The sequence below is a fragment of the Scomber japonicus genome, chromosome 13, assembly GCF_027409825.1.
Source record: "Scomber japonicus isolate fScoJap1 chromosome 13, fScoJap1.pri, whole genome shotgun sequence".
NCBI classification, from domain to species: Eukaryota; Metazoa; Chordata; class Actinopteri; order Scombriformes; family Scombridae; genus Scomber; species Scomber japonicus.
The window spans coordinates 25920990-25943186 of NC_070590.1; the positions used below are offsets into that span (position 1 = coordinate 25920990).

General features: G+C 40.9%; 1 protein-coding gene across 2 annotated transcripts in view; it reads left to right on the forward strand.

Annotated features, from left to right (window-relative positions):
- Nucleotides 1-2017: 2017 nt before the first annotated feature.
- The window catches only part of uvrag (UV radiation resistance associated gene), an 86987-nt gene continuing 66807 nt past the window's right edge, over nucleotides 2018-22197 (forward strand). For both annotated transcript variants that reach the window (XR_008322799.1, XM_053331422.1), the window contains exons 1-8: nucleotides 2018-2334; nucleotides 5784-5901; nucleotides 6402-6436; nucleotides 7800-7961; nucleotides 8240-8314; nucleotides 8439-8524; nucleotides 15719-15824; nucleotides 20212-20338. Coding sequence is in view for 1 of the 2 variants with exons in the window: in XM_053331422.1 (XP_053187397.1) it covers nucleotides 2230-2334; nucleotides 5784-5901; nucleotides 6402-6436; nucleotides 7800-7961; nucleotides 8240-8314; nucleotides 8439-8524; nucleotides 15719-15824; nucleotides 20212-20338 (814 nt within the window). In the remaining variant the exon portion in view is untranslated. The remainder of the gene's footprint in view (nucleotides 2335-5783; nucleotides 5902-6401; nucleotides 6437-7799; nucleotides 7962-8239; nucleotides 8315-8438; nucleotides 8525-15718; nucleotides 15825-20211; nucleotides 20339-22197) is intronic.

The following is a 22197-nucleotide window of genomic DNA, read 5'->3' on the forward strand; positions in this document are numbered from 1 at the left end:
TAACCACCTTATATAGTGTTGAGTGGTTTAAGATACAGCATTTAATCACATTCTACAAACTGATAATGTTTGGAAACAAAAATCCTAATCTGCAAACTAACCTGCTATAGCTGTAAAATAAATACAGTGATATAACTGGTATGTAGTGGGCTATAAGTATAAAGAAAATGTAAATTCTCAAAGTACAAGAAATTAAAGCTGTACATAAGTCCAGTACTTATGTTAATGTGCTTATACTTTCCACCACTGTTAACTGGTCAGTATTGAGGCTATATGACTACCTGATTAAATAAAGCTTAAATAAGTACAATAATAATTTTGATGTTGATTAATAAAAGAAGACTTGTATAGACAACTTGACCATCGTAGTATCAGTTATATTCTGTTTGTACTTCAACAAGTCAAATACTGGAGACAAAGGATGCAGAGGAGAGCAGAAAACAATCAATGCTTCCTATATGGGCCAATGACCCAGAGGTCCACAGCATTGCTCTTGTGGGGCTGATGCTGCCCTCTAATGGTTGCTTAATATACTGCAGTCACAGTGATAGAATCCTTCATGTACTGTAGCAGGCATGCTCACATCTGATCACCACACACACTTATCTGACATCTCATGTTGTTACTGTGCAAATACACATTTTACAAAACATTGAATCAGATTGTATCCAATAGCTACTGATTTAACTATCTGGCAGTATTCAACATTAGCTACAACACCACAATACATGCATCAATAATAATAATTCAATGCTGTACAGTCAGAAATGGATATATTACATTATGGTTATTTTCTTCGATAATACTTCTGCACTTTTACTCTAGTATGATTTTGAATACAGGATCTTTAATAATATTAAAGGGCCTCTTGGAGTCATCTTCTCATCTCATCTAGCTATATGAGGAATAATTTAATGTTGCTAATCTAATGTTCAGAGAACATTTCAAAAACACAAGATGACATTTACTTCTACATCAGATATTTCACACTCAGAATTAGTGTCAATCAAGCTTCCCTTTTTTATAACCTTTTAGATTCATGTGTGTTGCTGCTTTTTATATGTTGTTGGGTTAATGTTTGTGTATTTGGGGGTCAGTGACTGTAAGACTGCTGAGAGCCCCTGGGATAAACAGTAAAATGTGAGTTTGAATTGTTAGGGTTGCTTTTTGTTCCAGTTGAAATGTTTACTCATGTTTTTGCAGCTTTGACAGATTTCAAACATCCTGAAAGATAAGAAAACCAATGATAACACGAGTTTTCTCTAACAGGCACCGCCTTTAAATGGCCTACCTTAGTTTGATCCAATCACTAGCGGGAGTTTCGTTCCTCCCAACCGGAGACGGATTACCGGGGCAACCGGTGTTGCAAAAAGGAAGATTCCCGATGTACCGGTGCGACCTTTAGGCCCGGGGCCATGTGACTATCTCATGTGTTTGCTCTATAGGAACAAGTTTATACATTTTCAGTTTTTGTTAACTTTTTCAAAATATGTCCCTAATATTTTGACCCCCTCATGTATTTTCATGGAGTGGACAAAATATTAGGAACACCATTAAATATAATGCACCCTAATACACTAATATCACCCACTGTGACCTCAATAATAAACATAAAATCACCTTTTTGTTAATGTCAACAAAAACTGAAAATGTATAAGCTTCATAAATGTAAAATCTTTAGCAGAGCTGTTGTATTGGATTGCATTAAATTGCACAGGCGTAGGCTACCTGATAAAGAGGCCAGTGAGTGTATATAGTCAGCTCCAAGATGATTTTTTAAAAAGAAATTTGATTATTTTATATTATATTATTTATTTACTTCTTTATTTTAATTTTAATACTTCTAGTCTACGTCCTGTTAATGTATCAACCAGCTGAAAGTGAAGTCATGCCTATTATAATAGTTGTTCTAGTGTTTTGTGTCATGTCACATGCTGTCAGTGACTCTCTCTATAAATAAAGAGATGAAAAAAAAACAAGAAAAAAAAACTCCCTCCAGTCACGTGACCGTCCTCACGCAGGTCGTAACTGTCCGTCGAGCCTGCACTTTGTTTACGTCCTGTTGTTAGCTGACAGCTGTCGGAGCGCTTTCACTTACATTAACAACCGTGCCTGCCTGTCTCTGGTGGACATATTTACAGTTTGTTCAACTTCACACCGCTTCTCCTGGATGTCGAGGTTGGCGTGTTTTTATTGAATGAGGGGAAGTCTCTAGATGCAGACGGGAGGATGAACTCCATCACCGGCCGGGTGCTCGCCATCCCCGCCGCCTCTGTCACCAACTCTGGAGCTTCATCTTCTCGAGCTTTACATGTAGAGCTCACATCCCAGCAGGTAACCGCGAATGCTTCTGAGCTCCTGTTGATACCGGTGGTCGTTCAGACAAGCCTAGGAAAGCGTGTAGCTAGCTGTGTTATGTTGTAGTTTACAGCGTCAGTAACAGCTGCTGCCTGGAGAAACACGGCGGGCCTGTCAAGCTAACTGCTAGCTTACGGTTAGCTATCTAACTGTAAATGAACTGAACTTTGCCGTCACTTTAGACACAGTGAAACCATTTGGGCTGGTGTTAGGCATTTTTGAGCCCAGCTTTTGTAAGTGCGTTGCTCTATTTTTAGCTTATGTGTCGCCATACACATGAAGTTGTGAATGAGGCTAATGCTTGTGCTAACGGTTGAACTTAAAGTTGGTGTTATGTCAGCAAGCAGGTGACAGATCAGCTGAAGGCAAACGGTAGCATATGTAATTATATTGTTTCATATACCTGTTTATTTGTGATTCTGAAAACTATCTAGACCATAAACACATTTAATAAGTTAAACCGGATGACTCTTTGGTAGCCTTAAAAATAAATGACTGGTCATTCATTCATTCATTCACTCTGACACGACATGTATTAAAGCTGACAGCTCACAATACCAACCTCAGACTATGATTTTAGTCTGGAGCAGTCTCTCAGACACATTATTACCAGCCCTGTTATTTTGTCTTGTAGCTAGACACTAATTACAGGAACCAGCAGGCTATTCACTTTGAGCATCCTTAGTTTAGTTTAGTTTAGTTTTTCGGTCCTTGAACTCAAATACACATCTCCAAGTAAAGTAAACAATCTTATGTCCCTGTTCCTTGTCCTTCGTCTCCATCAGTATTAGTGACAAGCCAAAAGAGAAAAATAAAAGTGAAAATAAATAAATAAATCCTTGTTGAGTTGAGAGTCATAAATATATATACATAAACATAGATATTTAAGGAGTCAGTGTCTAATTTGCACCTAATCAGAAGCACCATTTTTTCCCCCATCTAGCTTTCCTTCTGGGTTTTGCATTGGGTTGGGGTCCATAATGTGGTTACCAACAGTACAGCATGGAATTCAGCTTTCCATCATTAAAATGGAAAGCTGAACTTCCCATTAAACAACTTTTATTTTGTGTGTTGTATGTTTTTAATGCTGTAGCACTTTGAGATTGACTACGAAAGTGTGGTAAACATTAAATGTGTTATTATTATTATTATTATTATTATTATTATTATTATTATTATTAGAATATTCATAATAATTATTGTTAACTTTCTATGCCTATTTGTGTGACCTCCTCCATACAGTGTATATGCCCTCGGTTTCATTCACTTTTACACCAGTTAATGTTACTCTTTGACCCCTTCAGTTTAATGTGTTCAGATTTCAACATATCTGACTGAACCATGTGCACTGATCCAATGGAGATGAATCATTGTTCATTTGTGTTCCACAAAGTATTGAAGAACTACATTACAAAACCTTGTCTGCAATATAATTCCATTCACCTCAATTGTAAACATCTGACAATAGAAAAGACAGAAACATCAGAACTTCAGCTGATAGAAAGTAGAAGATACAGTCTTTTTCTTATCATTTTCATGAACTGACTCTTTAAAAACAATCACACACACTTTATTTTTATCTTTAGTTCATTTCACATCCTCTCTTACAATAGTGATCTGTAACCACATGCACTTTATAATGGCATACATCTATGACCAATGCACATCTTATCACAAGTTGCAAGCACATTTGGTGATAGGATCTAAAGCTTATTTTACAGCATCCATCTAGGTTTAATTGATCATACCCTTCAGTGTAAGAGCTCCATAATAAAACAATGTCCCAGTAACATTGTTCCACTCTGCATACACTCAGCTGCCAATTTGTTGCTTACAGCTTGCTGACACAGTGACGTATCAATAAGGGTAGGCTAAATATCACCTCTCGATATAACACGTTACAATTCAGTAACAGCACAAACTACAACTGCAGAAGACCATGAAGTTGAAGAGGTGCAAAAAACACCCCTCTAAACTAGAGCCTCAGCAGACAAAACGATTCATCAAGAATATAATCTGCAGATTAATCGATAATGTTAATAATAACTGGTTGCAGCCCCACTCTTGGATTTATTGCAGCATTGTTCATTAAATTACTTATTTGTACTTAAGTGCACTTAGGGTACCTTGTTTATTGGCAACTGAAAGTATAAGAATGGTCTAATTAAATACCCCTGAATGTAAAAGAGCCAGAGTTTTGATGTAGTTAGCGTGGTCCACTACTAGCAGAGATGTGATGTGTGTCCATGTATTGCACATGTTGAACAGAAGCCTTGTGACCAGCTAATCACTTTGTCACATACCACCATTAGAGTTTTTGATCATTTTATGGCACGTGGTCTGCTAATAGTAGCCCTTGCTGTGATCTTTGTCTGAGCTGGTACTGTATAATAGGGGTTTTATATTAGTGTAGTTTCATTTCAGTGAGCCCGACCCACCACAGTAGTTTTATACTGCAGCGGTGTACTCACAACCGTTTCTCTCTGCCTGCGGTCCACATGAGCCCATTCAGAAATATGCGCTGACATTTTTAAGGAGGAGTCAAAAATCTCCTTTTGGAACAATCAGTGTTTTTGTTTCTGTGGTTCTTAATCGTATAGGGAATCCCATGACTTAGATTTAGTCTCAGTATGACCACAGGAGTGAGGTCGGGCCTGCTGACCAAGGACTGTGCTGTGCTGTAGTGACGCGTTTGCCTGAAGCAAGGACCCAAATTGCAACTCTGGGCCTCATGTGTCCGTCATCATATCCTAATTAAATATTAAATTTGTACACAAGTAGGCACCATCTTCTGCATGCAGGTTTTTGGAGTCAATCAATTCAAATGTTAAGTGTTGGTAGATTTGACTAATCAATCATCTAAATCTAATCATCATCTAAAAGCTTTACTTAACTTGACTCCACTGTTACACTTTAAGATAGACTGACTTCTGCATGTTTATAAATGATTGATTTTCTGTATTTATCTCATTGTGATTCTGTGATGAATTGTTAAACAGTTAAAAAAGAGTGATACATTTCTCATGTGACCGAGTTAACCGGCCCCTCATTCCCACCATGAAGATGTCATACCTCTGTTATTTAAACCACTGAGATCTGGTCACAGCTTGTGTACATGAGAAACACTTTATGTTACATTGTATTTGTATGAAAAGTGCTGTACAAATACCGGAATATAGTTGATTGAGAAATAAAGGCTATTTCAGGATATTCATGTATAGGAGAGACAATGAGATACTTGTTTGATTTCTATAGGTATTGTTTTTTTTGTCCTGGGACCTACAGTAGTGAGAATTCTGTGTCTAGCTTAGATAGTGTTGGTTGACCCCCATCACATGATGAGAATAAAACAGAAAACAGCAGCTCTGATCATGTATACAGTCTACTGTATTCTCACTCTGTGTCCATCTCTTTCTACTAAACAGAGACGATTGCGTCATCTCCGGAGCATCGCTGCCAGAAACATCGTCAACAAGAATGGTTCCCCACTGCTGGACACATACTTCACCCTCCACCTCTGTATAGGAGAGCGCATATCTAGAGGTCAGCATTAACACCTCTATTCGCACACATACACACCTGCCTCCCCATCTCTCCTTTAGTTGATGTTTTCTACAATCTCACAATTTACTATATGTTCAAAATGGCTAAGTTTGTCAAATTGCCAAACACATTTCACTAATCATCAGCATATGGTTTGTGATGGTTGAATAATTCAGTCTGCACCTCAAGCAACTGTGTGATTGTCTCTAATGGGAAAATGCCCCTTTTAATAGAGTTTAAATTATACCAGTCAAATGTTTCAAGGCGATAAAGTTAAAGCATCTGCAAGGCAAAATTGGTCATCAAATAACACTTAATGAATGTGGGCAATGGATAAAGACCCATTGACTGACTTTATGGGCTTTGTGGTTGTCATTTTAGAGATAATCCATTCAGGTGCTTATCACTGCTGTCTTGTATTTTAAGGTTATTTTAGCCTCATTGATGGCACATGTGTTTTGTTCCTTCTTTTAATCTGCATTCGTTTGATGTCTTTCTAGATTTTTACAAGAGTGAAGTCATACGAGACTCACTGGTGAGTATGCTTTTTCCGTAAAACCTTGAAACTCTTCACGTCTGCGGTGGGAAAGATTCAGGATGATGTCATCACCTGCAGCCCATTGGTGCAATGTGTGTTAATAGACTCTTGTCATCACGTGTTGCACCATAATGCAGGAGGACAAGCTTCCTGTATTTCAGCCATGCCAGGACTGCTATTAATACCTGCTGCTTACCTGCTAGACACACATTTAGTTCTAACCCTACTTTAACTACCTGCAATCCTCAAACACTTCAGTTACTTCACTGTGCTGAGAAACATTGAGTAAAATGCCAGACTTGCATCAACATGAATTAAATATGATACAACGATATGGGCCGCGTCTGTTACGCAACTCTCTCTTTCTTGTTCTGCAAGCATCTGTCGGTCGTGTAAATGATCCAGATGTGTTCTACCATGTGATTTTTGGCTGTTCCCATCTTTTATTTGTGTGGCAGATGCAGCTCTGCACGAAGCTATAGAAGCAGCCAAGCGTATCAAGCCATTACTGTCGGCCTTTGCTGCCGAGTCATGAGCTGACCTAAGCTGCTTTCCAGGCGTACCGTGCAGCAGTACCCTCGGCAGACAGGCTGTATAGCTGTATAACTGCACTGCAGGAATCGTGACTCCTGTCATCTCTCAACTCAACTTCCTCCTGTTGAATTCGACATCCTTGCTGACATAAGTCCTCTTGTATTCTGTCTCCTTCCACTCAACATTCGTCTTGGGAAATGCTTCCTGTTGGTCTTCCTGTTTTTATTCTAACTGCTATGCCCCTCTACTTCCTGTAGTGACTCTCACTAGTTCTGTTTTCCAACACCACCACCCCCACCCCTCCTATAGATTGTACTTCTGCTTTTTGACATACCTCTCTTCTTGCCTTGCCCTTGAAAGTGACCCGCAGACTAAGAGATTCTCTGTCTGATGCAAGGAAATGATACATAATTGAATGATGTAAATGGCTACAGTGCTTTGTAGAACCCAATCTCAGTGCTGTTAGTCAGGAAGCTCAAGGACTGAAAACATACTGTAGTAGAGATCAGACTTTAAGGTTAATGCAGAACAGGAGGATTCAATTACTTCAGGATGCATGGCGATCACATTATGACATTGAATTTGACAGATGCACCATACATTTTTTTGTATGACATAAACAGTAGCTGCCTGCAAGTTTAAAGGTATTTAAAAAAGAGGGCTGAATTCCAAAGTCATTCATTCATTGGACTCTAATGAAAGTCATTAAGTAATTCAACCAGTTATTGTGCAGACCAGTTGCTGTATCAGCCAATAATGTACTTTTACTATACAGATTATCCTCAACAAGTTGCTGCTAATCCTTGTGTGTTTGTGTGTTTGCCAGAATCCAACTTGGCGCAGCCTGGACTTTGGAATGCTGCCAGACCTCCTGGACACCTCAGTGTCTTGCTTCGTGGTGAGGATCTGGGGAGGACAGGAAGAAGAGTACCACCTCCTCATAGAATGGAAGGTCAACTTGGACGGCCTCAGATACACAGGACAGCAGGTCAGCAGCAACATGCCAGACAGTGATAATAATAAAGTTTATTTGTATTAATAATACAGTTTTGTGGAATTAGCTTTGTTTTATGCAGTATCTAATCAAATTTCGAAGCAAATATTTTCCCCCAGTCTAGTGTTATTGCCATTCTTTCACAGTGAGACTGTTTTCGAAGCCAGTAAACAGATAGCCCAATCTCATGCACATCCAGATGCCTGCAGTTCTTTGTTCTCTCTCTGTCTCTGTCCTTACAATGAGTCTCCACTGCCTCGCTTTGTCCACAGATTCGATCCAGGAATCCAAATGAGATCATATTTGGATTGAACGATGGCTACTATGCAGCTGACTTTGATCATAAGGTACAGCCTTTGTCCATTCTCCAGAGATTCTGCATAATAATGGAATACCCAGTCCTAATCTCATTAGCTCTATTTGGACGCCGTTTGGCTTTTGCGCAGAAACATTGACATGTGGCTGTTGCAGGATCAGTCGGAGCGGAAGAAAAACAGCCTGCTTCAGGTCGACCAGAGTTCAGTCAGGAACTCCTACAGTGTTTTCTCTTTGCTCAGGTAAGGTTCACACGACAGCAGTATTACTTCATGTTATTGGGTTTCAACTTTTAACCACATTTATTGCCTCATTTACAATAAAGCAACCTGACTGCATTTCCTCTAGAAGCCTTTCTGACATATGCAGTGGATTTCAACTTGAATGTCTTACAGTATATTATATTTAGGCTGTTTTTAAATAGATATTTTATTAACTTTCTTCACTAACTGGTCATGTGATTAGACTTCCTGCTACAGTATTATGTGTGTTGCATATTTGTCTTGAACGTGTGTTGTCCAGCAGATGGTGCTACAGGAAAGCCAACATTTGGACCCAGAATCTGCAGCTTTATTTAAAGTTGCGAAGCGTGCAGACTACACTGTATATCTTGGACATGAAAGAACATTTCAAGCAGTCTATTTTAATGAAGGCACCTCATCTTTAGGCCGGTCATGATTGGGGTTGTGATTTCCATAAGATTGAAAGTACTTGATGGTGTTGATTGGGAGGAAAAACTAGTTGCAACTCAAAATAACAGCACAAGAGGGAGACAGAGATAAATTAACAATTTATTTGCCAGCTTACCTCTAACAAGGAAGTTTCTTGTTAAGGGGGTAACCCTGGTACAGCAATTAAGAGCTGGAGACGACATAAGGCAGTGCTGGCATCTGTTGACAATCATAGGCTTGTTGTTGTTCATTTATATTTAAATGTGGTAGAATGTAAACACTACTTTACTACAGGGCTTCCCCCAAGGGATACCCTCTGTTTACCATAGCCTGATCACATAACAACATAATTACACATTTATAACTAAATAAATGCAGATCTGGCAGGTTTAAGTTAGACACTTCCAAAATAAGATAAGGATCCTGTCATTAGGGAGATTATGAGGGCTTCAATTAACATTTTCCTACTATAAGAATTAAATAAGGCCATGTGAATGAGTCACAGGCTTTTGCAGTGTCAAGAGAAAGGAGTTTTTCCACAGCCGGCTGAACTTTTAATAGTACTCTCTCATCTTAAAGCGCTCGTGGTTTATGCTTATATCAGGAGGACACCCCCCCCCCCAGCTCACAGGAGAAAAGCCCAGTTTGAATCATAACTTTTATGACCTCTGCTCTCGCTTCTTCTATTATTGCAGCCTTCGTCTATATCCTCTTTGTCTATCCACGGTGGGATCCCGCAGAGTTTAACACAGTTACATTGATCCCCCTTATTCCCTCATGCTGCTCTGCCTGCAGCTCCTCACCACTGTCAAGAGTTTTTCTTTGGCTCAGTGCGCTCATGTGCACATGGTTTATGATCATGTACTGTAGAATGATTAATCAGATATTGTACACTCCAAAAGGGATTATCCTCCCACCCCCCATGGCACATACCCATATAAACGGCTCAAATTCTGACCTGCAGATTTCTGCCTTTTTCAAAGTGAGTTAACTCTCTGAAGCATTCAGAATGGCTTAGAGATCTGTGCTTTTTGTGTGAATAATCTGCTCTTGTTATTGGCTTACCTGTGTGGCTTGCACACTTTGATAAATGATAATAGCATCCACCTTTCTATGCTGTTGGCGCTTCCTGATGCTTTGACTTTCCCATCATGTAGTGAAGTGAAAAATAGTGTTCTCCTTTTGGTTATCCAATTCTTGCTGTGCTTCATCCAGTGAATTTGGAATGGATGTCTTTTTTTTTTCCCTCCAGGAGCAGTGATGCATGTCCACCAGGGACACCCGCAGCGTTAGATATTCTCACCTAAGTTACTCTCGCTCTGCCTCTGCCTTGGTGTAAATCGTCCTTCTCAGCACAGAGCTTTAATGGAGAACGATGAGCGCTGCCTCGCTAAGAGTGCACTGATCCTGATTAATGGCGGTAATTCGTCAGCAGATTCACAGTCTACTTTTTCTGCCCGGCTCCGTCTGACAACACCCCTTCTTGCCTTGTGTGAGGAACATGGTGATGTGGGCTAGCAAACACAACACGACTCAGATGGAGAGATGAAGAGGGAGAGTACAGATCATCAATCAGCAAAGTCTTGTCTCTTCCAGAGAGTCTTCTAGGCTGAGATAGAGGGTGAGCCACATCTCAAAGCTGGGCCCCATCTGGGTAGAAAAAGAAAGCCAAGAAGACAATGACAAAGATGATCCAGCTGTTCGACCAAGTTGTTTTTTTCCTCCTCTTTTTGTAGACAGTATTAATACAGGTTCAGACTCTTTTACCATGGAAAGGTTTGATGTGTGAGCAACAAGAGAGGAAGTATGACCTGAGTAGGGGAAGTTGTATCATCGCATGACTGAACTGGATATCAGACAAGTCAGAGAGGAAAGGAGAGACAGAAAGACTGGCAGAGGGGGTTGCTGTTCCAGTTTGTAATGGTTGGGGGTTCATCTTTAATGGCTTAATGTATTCTTGACTGTCAGATTGAAGTGGTGTGTAAGGAAAAGTACTCAAGCGGCTCCTCAGTTCCTACTCACAGCTCTCTGACAACAAAGAGTTATGCTAGAATTACTTTTCGGTATCAAACCGCGCTTATAATGACAACAAAACCATAGTGGAAGCTGAATGGTTGAAGTGGCTCATGTGACACATGGTAAACATCATTTTCGGGGCACAACTTTCACAGTTCAGCGCTGTGACATTTCAGATTAAACCTTTCTCAAACTCCTGGAGCCTAAAGGGGAAACTTTCTTTTTCCCTTCCTCATGATCAGAACAATATGTTGGGCCTGTGGTTCCTGATTTGATTGTGTATGCTCCTTTTGTGGAGCATGCATGTACAGTATGTGTCAACAGAAGCATTGCAATGAGATGTTGAAGCACTGTGGGAGGTCTCTGGTGCCCCCCCCGGGGGGACTGTTGAGGTGATAATGCTTTCCTGCAGGCAGCCCCTGAGGTCTACTCACCTTGCTAGTTGGACGCTGCATCCACATCTCTCAGGAATTGGATGCTGTTGTGGTTCTTGTGTTAAACAGGCAGCTGGGCTTTAGTCCATGACTGACCCTGGAGTCTCAAACTGCAGCAGCAAGACTTAGGAAACAAACCGACTGCCTAGCTGTAACTCACAGTGGAGATATGGATTTGGATGCTGTTGTTTTCATTTCACACCTCTGCAGTGGACTTATCAGAATCACAGCAGCCGCCATACACATCATTTAAAATGTAGTCCAGGGTTGTTTTTTTCAATATAGACAATAGACTTCCACCGCTTCTTGTATCTTGCCTCGCTGTCCTCCAAAATCTGTTCAAACCGGAGTTACATTTTCTCAAGGCTGAGTCCTCAGACATGTATTTTTTCCAGCTTGTCTGCCTTCCATTATCACCGCCTGCCCAACTCTTAACTGTTCTCTTGTGTTTTTCCTCACCGTCTCCAGCTTAACAGCTTTTTTGGTGCTTGCCTAGAAGCACTGTCTCTTATTATCTCAGCTTGCTGATGCACAGTAGGGTTCATCACCCTACCTCTAAAATTATACCACAACTTAAAACCACGAAAACCACCTCCCTTTGTGTTATCTGGCTTCTCAAACAGAGACAGAAGGCTTTGACTCAAATTGGAATTTTTATGATGTCCTCATACATAAAACACTATTTTGCAGCTAAGCCTTTTCTTTGTTTATTATTTGGCTTATTACATCAGGCATCTTAAGCAACCATGACGAACACTATGAGATTTTTAGTGTAAGATGAGGGCAAGGAGTTGATATTCTCATGACACAGGGTGCAAACTTCTGTGATTATCTGCAGAGTATAACCTCTTTCTGACCCCTTCTGAGACAAAAAGAAATCTTTTCTCAAGATCTCTTTGGCTTCCCTGCATCTACTGTTGTAGTTGTCATGTAAACAGGCTTATAGCTACTTAGCTGGTCCTCCCAAAAACATCAGCCTGGAGGTGTAGAAGTGCAAATGCTGTCTGGCTAAAGATACTTAAATGCAGTAATCCGTGAGATACAGACAGAGTAGAGTTGTTTGTTGTCTGTTTTGTACATAGCAGAGGTGTGATAGTGGGACATGAGCCTTTATTTGTTGTCACAGACTGTCTCAGGGCTTGTTGTGGAGAAGTTAATTGGCTGCCCTCTTCACCCTGTGCTGTCTTGAGAAATGGTTGCTGGAAATGAATTCAGTACAGTTCATTAGTTCTCCGGCTTGTTTTCCACTGACCCAGGTCTGTTTGACAAGTTCATCGGGCACACTTGCATGTGATGAACAGCTAGAAGATTGGCCAGGCCGCACCACGCTCCGTCTATTCAGAATACAGCTTTGCCAAAATCAGCTAAAGTGAAGCAGTGTGTTTGTCTGTCGAATCTGAACCACTTGATGAATTTACCTGATACCTTTACGATAGAAGGGCATGTGGGCATTGTTTACTGTCTGCATCTTTCACTCTTTTTCTCCGTCAAACACTAAAGGTTTTCCAGTCGAATGAAAGTTTTTCTTCAGAACAAAAAGCTCTGCAGTGATATAGATAAGGTATTTAAAAAAACAATTTCAAATAAAAAAGACAATGGTTTAACGCAACCGACTTTAAAATCCTCTGGCCAAGAAACGGTGCTACATGTGACGTCAAAACATGATCCACTTGATGTTTGTCTCTTTTAGTTTCTCTCAGAAGAACGACAACATGCCCCCTAATGTCTTCTTCAGTTCCCAGGTCTTTCTCTTCCTTGCTCGGCTTATCTCTGCAAGCCAGATGACACATCTGCATTTGCCGATTCCTGCTCCAAAATGATTGCAAGATTACGGACGCTGGACCTTTTTTAAACACAGCGCATAAACCTCAGCAAATATTTATTTAAAGATCATCAGCAAAGGTAAATGAACAGAAAACAGAGGAGCCGGCAGTCTGGGAGGCTGCCAGGTTGACTTGTAAATCTTGAAAACATTTATTATGTCAACATTCTAATTTAACTACACCTAAAAGCCCCTATTTTCTATGAGATGCCTGCTGTTTATCAAAAAATCTGGACATTTCAAAAGCACGGGTTTCATCTGACACCCCTGCAGTATCTAGCGCCACGGTCAAAGGAGCAAATGTTATTGTTTTTCTGATGTTAATCGACATCAAGGGTTGAGTGCACAGCCTCAGTCATAACTTCCTGTAAATCCCCCGTGGCATAGTTGTCGAATACCTCTCTCGCTTCGGAAAAAGGAAAGTTGTCGAGGCTAGTGAGAAGATGTTTTCAGGACAGTTGCCCAACGATTAAACCGTCGTCCCAATGAGGATGAGTGGTAAGAACACCTCCCTTCCCACCCCCACCCCACCTTTGCTTGTCCATGATTGTGTGAAAGGGCCTGATGGGCAGGCGTTAGGCCAAGACGCTGGCAATGATAAGGGGGCAGACATGCGTGAAAAGGAGAGAGGAGATAACTATTCTCACCTGGGGGAAAAGGCCATATCGGATTCCAGCATCGCAATCACCTAAACAGATGAAGCTGTCAAAACAGATTTGCCCTGATGTTCCAAAGACTATCTCCAACTGCTATCGCTGTCACCACAGACAGATTAAGAGGTATAGGCAGAAAATATGAAATGATCTTCCAGTCGGACTCCTCCCCTAAGCTCTATTTACATCATCATAGAAACAAAACCTTTATTTTATTTTCTGAGTCGGTTGCCCAAAAGAAGCAATATTCAGAGGTTACTGTGTGAGTTTCATGAGGGGGAAAAAAGCCTCAAAGGATTTGTAAAATTACCCCACCAGCCTGTTTAAAATAGCTTTTTACCCTAAATCCACTCAAAGCAAGCACACAACGAAGTAAAACCCTATTCACATCACCCTTATGACCCAAACCCACAATCCTCTCTTTCTGTCTGCTATAATCAGCCTCTCCAATTTCTGCTTGTGTCTTATGAAGTCCACCTTAAGTGGCTCACTACCACAGACCAGACAGTCAACAGAGGATCTGCATCGGAGAGTAGAAAGAAAGAAAGCAGTAGTATTGGCATCTTTAAAGCTCAATAAAGCTCTATTGAAGTAAGCGTCTCATATTTGACTTGTAAAAACCAGCGTCTCAATTTAGATTGGATTAGAACCTGTCATCAAATCAACCAATTTTTTGATATGTCTCTTTTGGAAATATGGACAAATAAAGGAAAACCACTAATCTTTACAGGTGTTGTGAATTACAACACATATCATCTGAAGGTTAATTAATTACCAGGCGGATTCTGCTGTTGACATTCCCTGTGGTGATTTTATATTTTATTTTTTTAAAACTGTAATGCTAGAGGCAAGGGAGGGAATTAAACCATGCTAACAAGCCTCTCATGGCATATGAATGGCATTGAGACATTCAGGAAGAAGTAGATGATTTAAGATCAGTCTGACAGTATGATTGCTGATTGCAAGTCTCCCCGTTTTAAGTCTGTTGTCTGTGACTGATTCCCACCATGTGGTATTGTTGTCTGTTGATGACTTGTCGGAGTCCCGTGGGTTGTACAGAAGGGGGCAGGGTGGAAGCGTTTGGTCTCTCCCTTTATGGTTTGTGAAGAAACATATTTGGAAGTTAATTGCCGCTGTGATTGATGGCCCAAATAATGCTCCGTCTTGTCATTTGTTCACTGATGTTGCTGTTCCCCATTGCGGCGATGACAGTGACATGGCATTTGGAAAGGGGCCTCCATCTTTGCGGCTTCAAATAATTAGTTGAAGGTTTGAAAGTTGTCTTCGCTCTCTGCGACTGATGGGTTCAGATCCGTCGGACAACGTTTGATCTCATATTCTGGTTAGATTATTAGAAAATGATAGTGATTAAACTTTTGTTGAGATTTTTGAGGTTTGTGGTATTTAAGAACTTGATCTGTTTGGCACAGACTATAAAAAGTCCTAATAAATCGTATACTTTTTATCATCGGGGATGTCCTCAGTATTGTTTTTTGTCCTTTGTTTAATGTTCAAAGTCATCAATACAATTTTTTTGGAGACTCAGCAGTTGGGCCGGAACAATGAAGATAAACCCTAGTTAATCAGTAAAAGAAACAGGGAGGGATAACAAACAGTGCACAATGACTCTTCCACATGGAGGCAATCATAATTGTTAGGGTGCCCTTCAAACAGTCATTGTGAACCTTCAGGCTCAATGAAATTAATCGATGGTGCGGTCATAACACAGCCAGTTCATTTCGTGGCCTTTTTTGGAAATAGTTTCTCATTCTCATGGTCCAGCGTGCGGTTACAAACAATGATGTGGACGCTCAATGTGTTGTTCTCCTTTTTCCTGCAGGCTTCACACAGCGCAGAGGGCCATCAAGCAGACCCAAGTGACGGTGCAGAAGATCGGGAAGGAGATTGAGGAGAAACTAAGGACGACGGCGACCTGCACGGAGCGGGTGAGCCCAGTCACCCACCAGCGGCAAATTTCAGCTTGCCAGCAACTTAGCAAGTCAACAGCAGCGTTTTAGCAGCTTATTTGCTTCCATAGGGGTCTGTGATGTTGTTTCATTAGCTTATGTTATAGTGAAAGTAAGATGAGTTGGATTTCATGTTTTGAGAAAATATATGAAGATGAGGTGCAATTTGAGGATTTCATGTTTTCAAAGAACATTCATTAAGACCACAGAGCGATAACAGGTCCATCGGCTTCCACATGAATAATAAACATCAGCAGACTGTGTTGTAGTAAATACTTAACCGGATTAAAGAGCTTGATCAGCCAAATCTCCAGGTATAATTGTAATGTAAAGTAATGTGAGAAGTAATTATACCCTTTGGGCAGCTATTGTATCTTTTTGTTTGGACGGCTCAACTAAAAAAAAAAAAAAAAGAAAGAAAAAAAAAAGAGAGAGCAATATCCCGGCTGCTGAAATGATAACGCTTTGACCAAAATCCACTGTTTATGTTTCCACCTCCAGTCATATCCTCGACTGGGATCCCTAGCAAAAGCAAGAAAGCATATTTAACATTTTTGGAATTGGCAGCCACACAGCTGTGAAAACGGAGCACTGATCCCAGGTTTGACATTGTGTTTATTGTAAACACTCACTTCAAAAGCAGCCCCTCTCCTCTGCTGTTATAAAAGCCCCGAGGCAGTGACACTTCAGTGTTTTCATCCTCCAGGTAGACTTGCCTTCAAGAAAAAAACATCTCTGGTCACATGATTACATACCTTACGTGCTGAAAAATCATTTTGGGCAGCTGTCATATTTGTATTCTCACACAAAATTTCCCCCAACCTGTGAGAGTGTGTGCTGTGTATGCTCTTTTGCAAAGATGCCAAATTTAAAGGTTTAGAGCTCCTCTTTAGACAGCTGTTACAGCTGTTGCTTTCCATCACGGCTTTTGAAATGGCTTCTTTTTTCTTTTTTTTCATCTTTTCCACAGACCTTCACCCTACCTATTAAAGCAGCTCCAATATAGCCCTTCTTAGCCTTCCCACAAAAACATTGAGGCTCCATTCTTTTGCTACAAAGGATCCCTTTCAAAAACTTGTCTCTGATATTTCCCCCTCACTGAAACATTCCTTCAAACCCTTTTCAGAGCTCACATCAGCTAATAAATCACATAATCCTCGTCCTCTACCTTTTCTGTAAAAGCCTGCCAGCTTGGAGTGAGTGGAGCATTGTGTGGCTCTTCTAAGGGTTTCCCCCCTCTTCCCTTTGGAGAGCTCTGTACTATCCTTCTGTGTGCGTCGCAGCGAGCGCGGATCAAAGCGGGACGGGAGTAGAGGCCACCAATCCCAGCACATGGCCCTTTCACCCTCTCACCCACACCCTGCCATTAATCTACGGGGTTATAACATGCTCACCCCCCACCACCACCCCTCCATGCCTCCTGCTTATTTACTCAGCTGACCCACTGCTGTTTGATGTTCAGCAGGAGTCAGACGGGCTCTGGTGGTAGGTTAAAGTCACACACACACACACACACACACACACACACACACACACACACACACACACACACACACACACACACACACACACACACACACCCTACCTAGACACACATACACACTCTCACGCGACTGTGACCCACTTGTCAACTGTGCTGCTTAGTGAAAGTGTAGGAGGTTCGCAGTTCGTGCCAAAGCTGGCGGTGTTTAACATGCAAGCATCAGGGTGCAACACATCGGAGAAATGGAGGCTCTATCAGTCTTCTCCTCTCCGCGACTGATACCCCTCTATGTTTTCGCCACAAAGCCCTCAGAAGTCTTTTAAGAAGAAGCATATCTGCGTTTTTTTCTTCTGATCCAGGCCAGGATCGCTATCTTAGTGTATGTGTTTGTGTGTGTGCGTGATGCCAAAGCCGCTGCTTGCAAACTACGGGATACGGTAAATAAATAACAAAAGCTCTATCTCTGTCACCTTGCCAGCAGACTCCCTCCCAGAATTCTCTGTGTCATTTCTGTGTCGCGTCACCGTGTTTTTTTCCTCCAGCTCATATTACATGTACGTCTCTTTTTTTTTTTTTTTTTTGTCTCGCGGCCCTTAAACATCGCCTCCCGAATCTCTCCTCGCATGTTTTTGAAGTTTCCATATCTCTCCATTCCAACTTATCATGTCTCATTGTATGTTTCTGTTAACATTCAATCTCTACCTTTTCATCTACTGTATATCACATCCACATCCATCAGTCCATGAAACCCTGTTCCTCATTAGATAGTTGGCCCGCTGCAGGCCTTCTCTCTCTCCCATATAGAGACGTGAAGCCTGATGAAGGGACACCCCATAGAGAGGGCAAGATATTGACTAATGACCTGCGCTGTGATGCTGCTGCTGGTCAGGGAGCATGTGGTGAGAGAGACGCCAGCTGTGAGTCATGGGTACGCAGAGACAAAGGCTCGGCCAGGCTCATCTGGAGTTGATGGACTTTCTTGTGGTCTCTCACTTGGGGTTTTCGCTCGAGGGTCTGTGTGTGTCTGCACGTTTGCATGTGGTTTACTGTATGCAGGGTGTTACTCTTAAGGAATTAAGGGGAAAAAATCCTCATCTATTGAGAGGCAACTCAACACGCTTTGCCAGCTACGCACTGCTTCAATAGTCAGACACAAATCCTAATTCACATTCTCCCAGCTGGTCCAGAGAACTGAGGCACTAACCACTGCTCTGCCTCCAGATTTCACATCCTTCATATATTTAACTTCCTCTAATGCCACTGCACACACACTCTGTACTGGGATAACTCATTGATAATATCAGAAATTTTAAAAAACCTTGGCTGCTCAGGTTGAATTTGGGAGCTCATCAAACTCTGTAAACTAATTCAATTATAGGCCTTATTCACTGCAGCCATTTAGACTTGTCATAGTAGGAAAATAATTGATAATACAGATGACTGTGTTCCATTTAGATGTCCCATTTAGTCATGTCAGTGAGTCAGCTTGTACAATACAAGGGCTGGAAGTACCACATAAAAGGTAAAAGGAATGCAGCCAATTAAACGATGCGTTCAATGCTGTCAGAAGTCAAAAATGTCTGATGTGAAATGGCCTTTACAATGCTGGCTCTCACAGGTTCAACAGGTGAGGGAGGGAGCTGTCAATCAAACACGGGCCGTCCATTAAGTAATTTAAAAAAAAAAGATCTAATGGAGCAAAACAAGTGGAAACTTGGTGGAGAAGAATGCGTGTGGAATGCCTTTGTCCCAGTAAAATACAGCTAAGAAACATGGAACAAACTAAATAACAATGGGTGAATAAAACCAATAATAAGGAACACATTAACACTTCAATGTAAAAGAGTAATTTAGACTCATCATAGAAAGAATAGCACAGGTGATACTAATCTAACAAACACTAAATGAATGACTCCGTTCTTCCTAATTTGATTAATTACAGCTGTGCCTTTCCTGTTAAAATGTCTACAACAAACTGAGTTAAAAAAAATGAATGAATGAATAATGTACAGGATTTGTAAGTATCTTAATGTATATGCAGTGTGAAATTATGTGAAATGACATCATTTTTAAAGATGTCCACTATACAATACATCCATAAAATGAACTATTCTTCTTCTTCTCAGTGTGCCAGTGTCAGTTCAGGGCTGCCTCTGAAAATACACACAATATAATGCACTATATACTGAACTATACGATGCATTATATTCACCCTCTGACATCTGTGTGTGTGAATTTTTGAATAAAGCCTTCAAAAAGTCCCACAGTAGATCCATGTCATGTACAGTACAGTACAGTCTGCTTGTAATCCCATCGCTCTGTGACTCATTATTATAATTAACACGTTAGAAATTTCTGTTTGCAGCTCATTATGTAGAGTAACCAACTGTATCTATTATACAATGAGAAGTAAATGAGCCCAGACCAGGTTTGACACTCACTCTCATCTCTTCACATCTTCTTGTGAGCAGCTGCTTGCATGCTATCAGCCAAAGCTCCACACTACACTCCCAAACTGCCAGCCAACCCTTCCCATGACTCGGGGCTCATTACTACCACTAACTCTGATCTCAGGGCTCAGCGAGATGTTTAAATAGCCAAATCACCCTCCATCTCTTTTTGGCGTTAGTTGCCGAACGTGGATCCTGGATTATTGACCGCAAGTGTTGGCACGGTGGGTTGTGTATTAAATCAATGCGACATGGGATCAAGCTGCGAAAACACAGCCTGTTATCGAGGGAGCCAGAAGGAATTTGGGGATCTTTACAAAAGGTAATAAACAGGAAAAAATTTGCTGTGACCACATGCTAAATATTATCCCTCTCTTCTCTTTCTTTGTTTGCTCTCCGTATCTCTCGCTTGTCCTCTGTTTCCGCTGAGCAGAAGAAGGAGCGGGAGTGCATGCAGCTGCGTATCGCCGTGCTGCGGAGTGAGCTACAGCGCCAGAGGAAGGCTCTTGGCAGGGAGATAGACCTGCGGCAGAAGGATAGGGCACAGCTTCAGAAGAAAGGTAAAAGCCAGTGGATGCACGTACAAAACAGCTGCACACCATCCTATAACTTTTATTGTCATATTCATTTTCCCAGTCAAATGGAAGGTGGGTCAGTGGATATGGATTGGATCTTAATGCCTTTGTTCAGCTTTTGCAACACACATAATACAGTGATGGGCTGGTATTTGTTCAATAGTGTCATGTGAAAGGAAAACAATCAGTTGCTTCTGCCTCACAAATGCCTCATTTTGCTGCCCTCGAGGAGTAAACCGCTCTTCTCCTCCAATCTGAAGTAATGTCATCATATTTGTTCACTTTTACAGAAGCACAAAGTGGCATTAAGCCACAAGCGACTGAGCCAACATTGTGAATACTGTAAACACATAAGTGCACGTAGCGGTCTGCGCCGTCAGTACACTTTTTCTTCACGCTTTTTTTTTTTTTTTTTTTCCCTCCTTTAGTTTATTGCCTCAGCTAACAGGAACCGACTGGTGGTAAGAGAAATGAAAGGCATTTGGGCGTTTAGTGTTGCATAAGTATCACATGAGATGATCAGTCCTTCTGCAACTCATTTTGTCGTCTCTATAATGGTGCAGCATGACTCAAATCCAGCTCGTGTTAAAAAAAAAAGACTTTAATATAATGGTAGAAACATGTGCTGTAAATCCTTCCAAAATCCCCAAGTCCTGTCATGATTAACCACAATGCTTGGTCACAGATACTAATTGTAAAGAGAATAGAGTGTGTTGTTATGACACATTCTGATCATCATTTTGTATACATTACAGGAAGTGCAGATTTCACCAGCATACTTTTTGATTTTCATTTAGAACAGTGCAGTAAAACCTTTTGGGTATAGCTCATTGAAATAAATAGATAAACCAGGTAGATACATAGATAAATACATTTCGTTAAGCATTGCCCATCACAGTAGCATACATTTTAAAAAAGTATATAAAAATATATGTATGTGTATATTACAGATAAATAAAAATATGGATGTATAAATACTAAAGTGCAGCAGTAGTAGCATATCGTACACTTAATATAGTATTATGATATAGTGTTAAATGAAAAAAAAACACACACACACACACACACACACACACGGACTAACACTGTAATTGTAATATGTGGTTTACTAAAGCACCCACTCAAAATGTTTATCCTCAGTAATGTATTGTTGATGAGGTTGCATTAGGGCTCTCAGGGGCCCCTGGGCACTGAAGCTCATGTCCCCCAAACAGTTTTTATTTTATTCTTGATATGTTATTTAATTTAACACCTCTGCTCTGTTGGGTGGACAGCTTGTAACTCCATACTTGTGTTTTTGAGCATACTAGGTTTCCGACAGTTACCTTAATTATCAACATCAAGAGAGTGGGTCAAGCTTTGTGTCGTGTTTCTTTGAACCCGTCAAAAAAAAAATTCCAAAAAAATACTTTTTTTTCCTTCCATCATTGAGGGCCCCTTTCTACTCAAAGGCCCCTGAGTGCTTGCCCACATTGCCTGTATAGTAGATCCAGCCATGATTTTTTATATCACCTAGCTTCCAAATTATTGTGCCACCATTAATAGAAATGACAAGTTCTTTGTAAAGCTACTTAACACTATTAATTCAATCATTCAGTTTACATTTAGTCAACTTTCAACATGTGATTTTTGTTGTACAGGAAACTCCACTTTTAAACACCCTGGTAACAGATTTCCATGCAGTCTGGCATTAGCAGGTAGACTGTGTGTGTGCACTGTATTCTCTGACTGCAGTGGAGTACAGTAGTGCGCTGTCACATACAGGAAACCTCTGTCACGATCCCCATCCGCAGATTGGAGTCACTCAGCACACACGTACACACGGGGCACACATAATGTGCAGT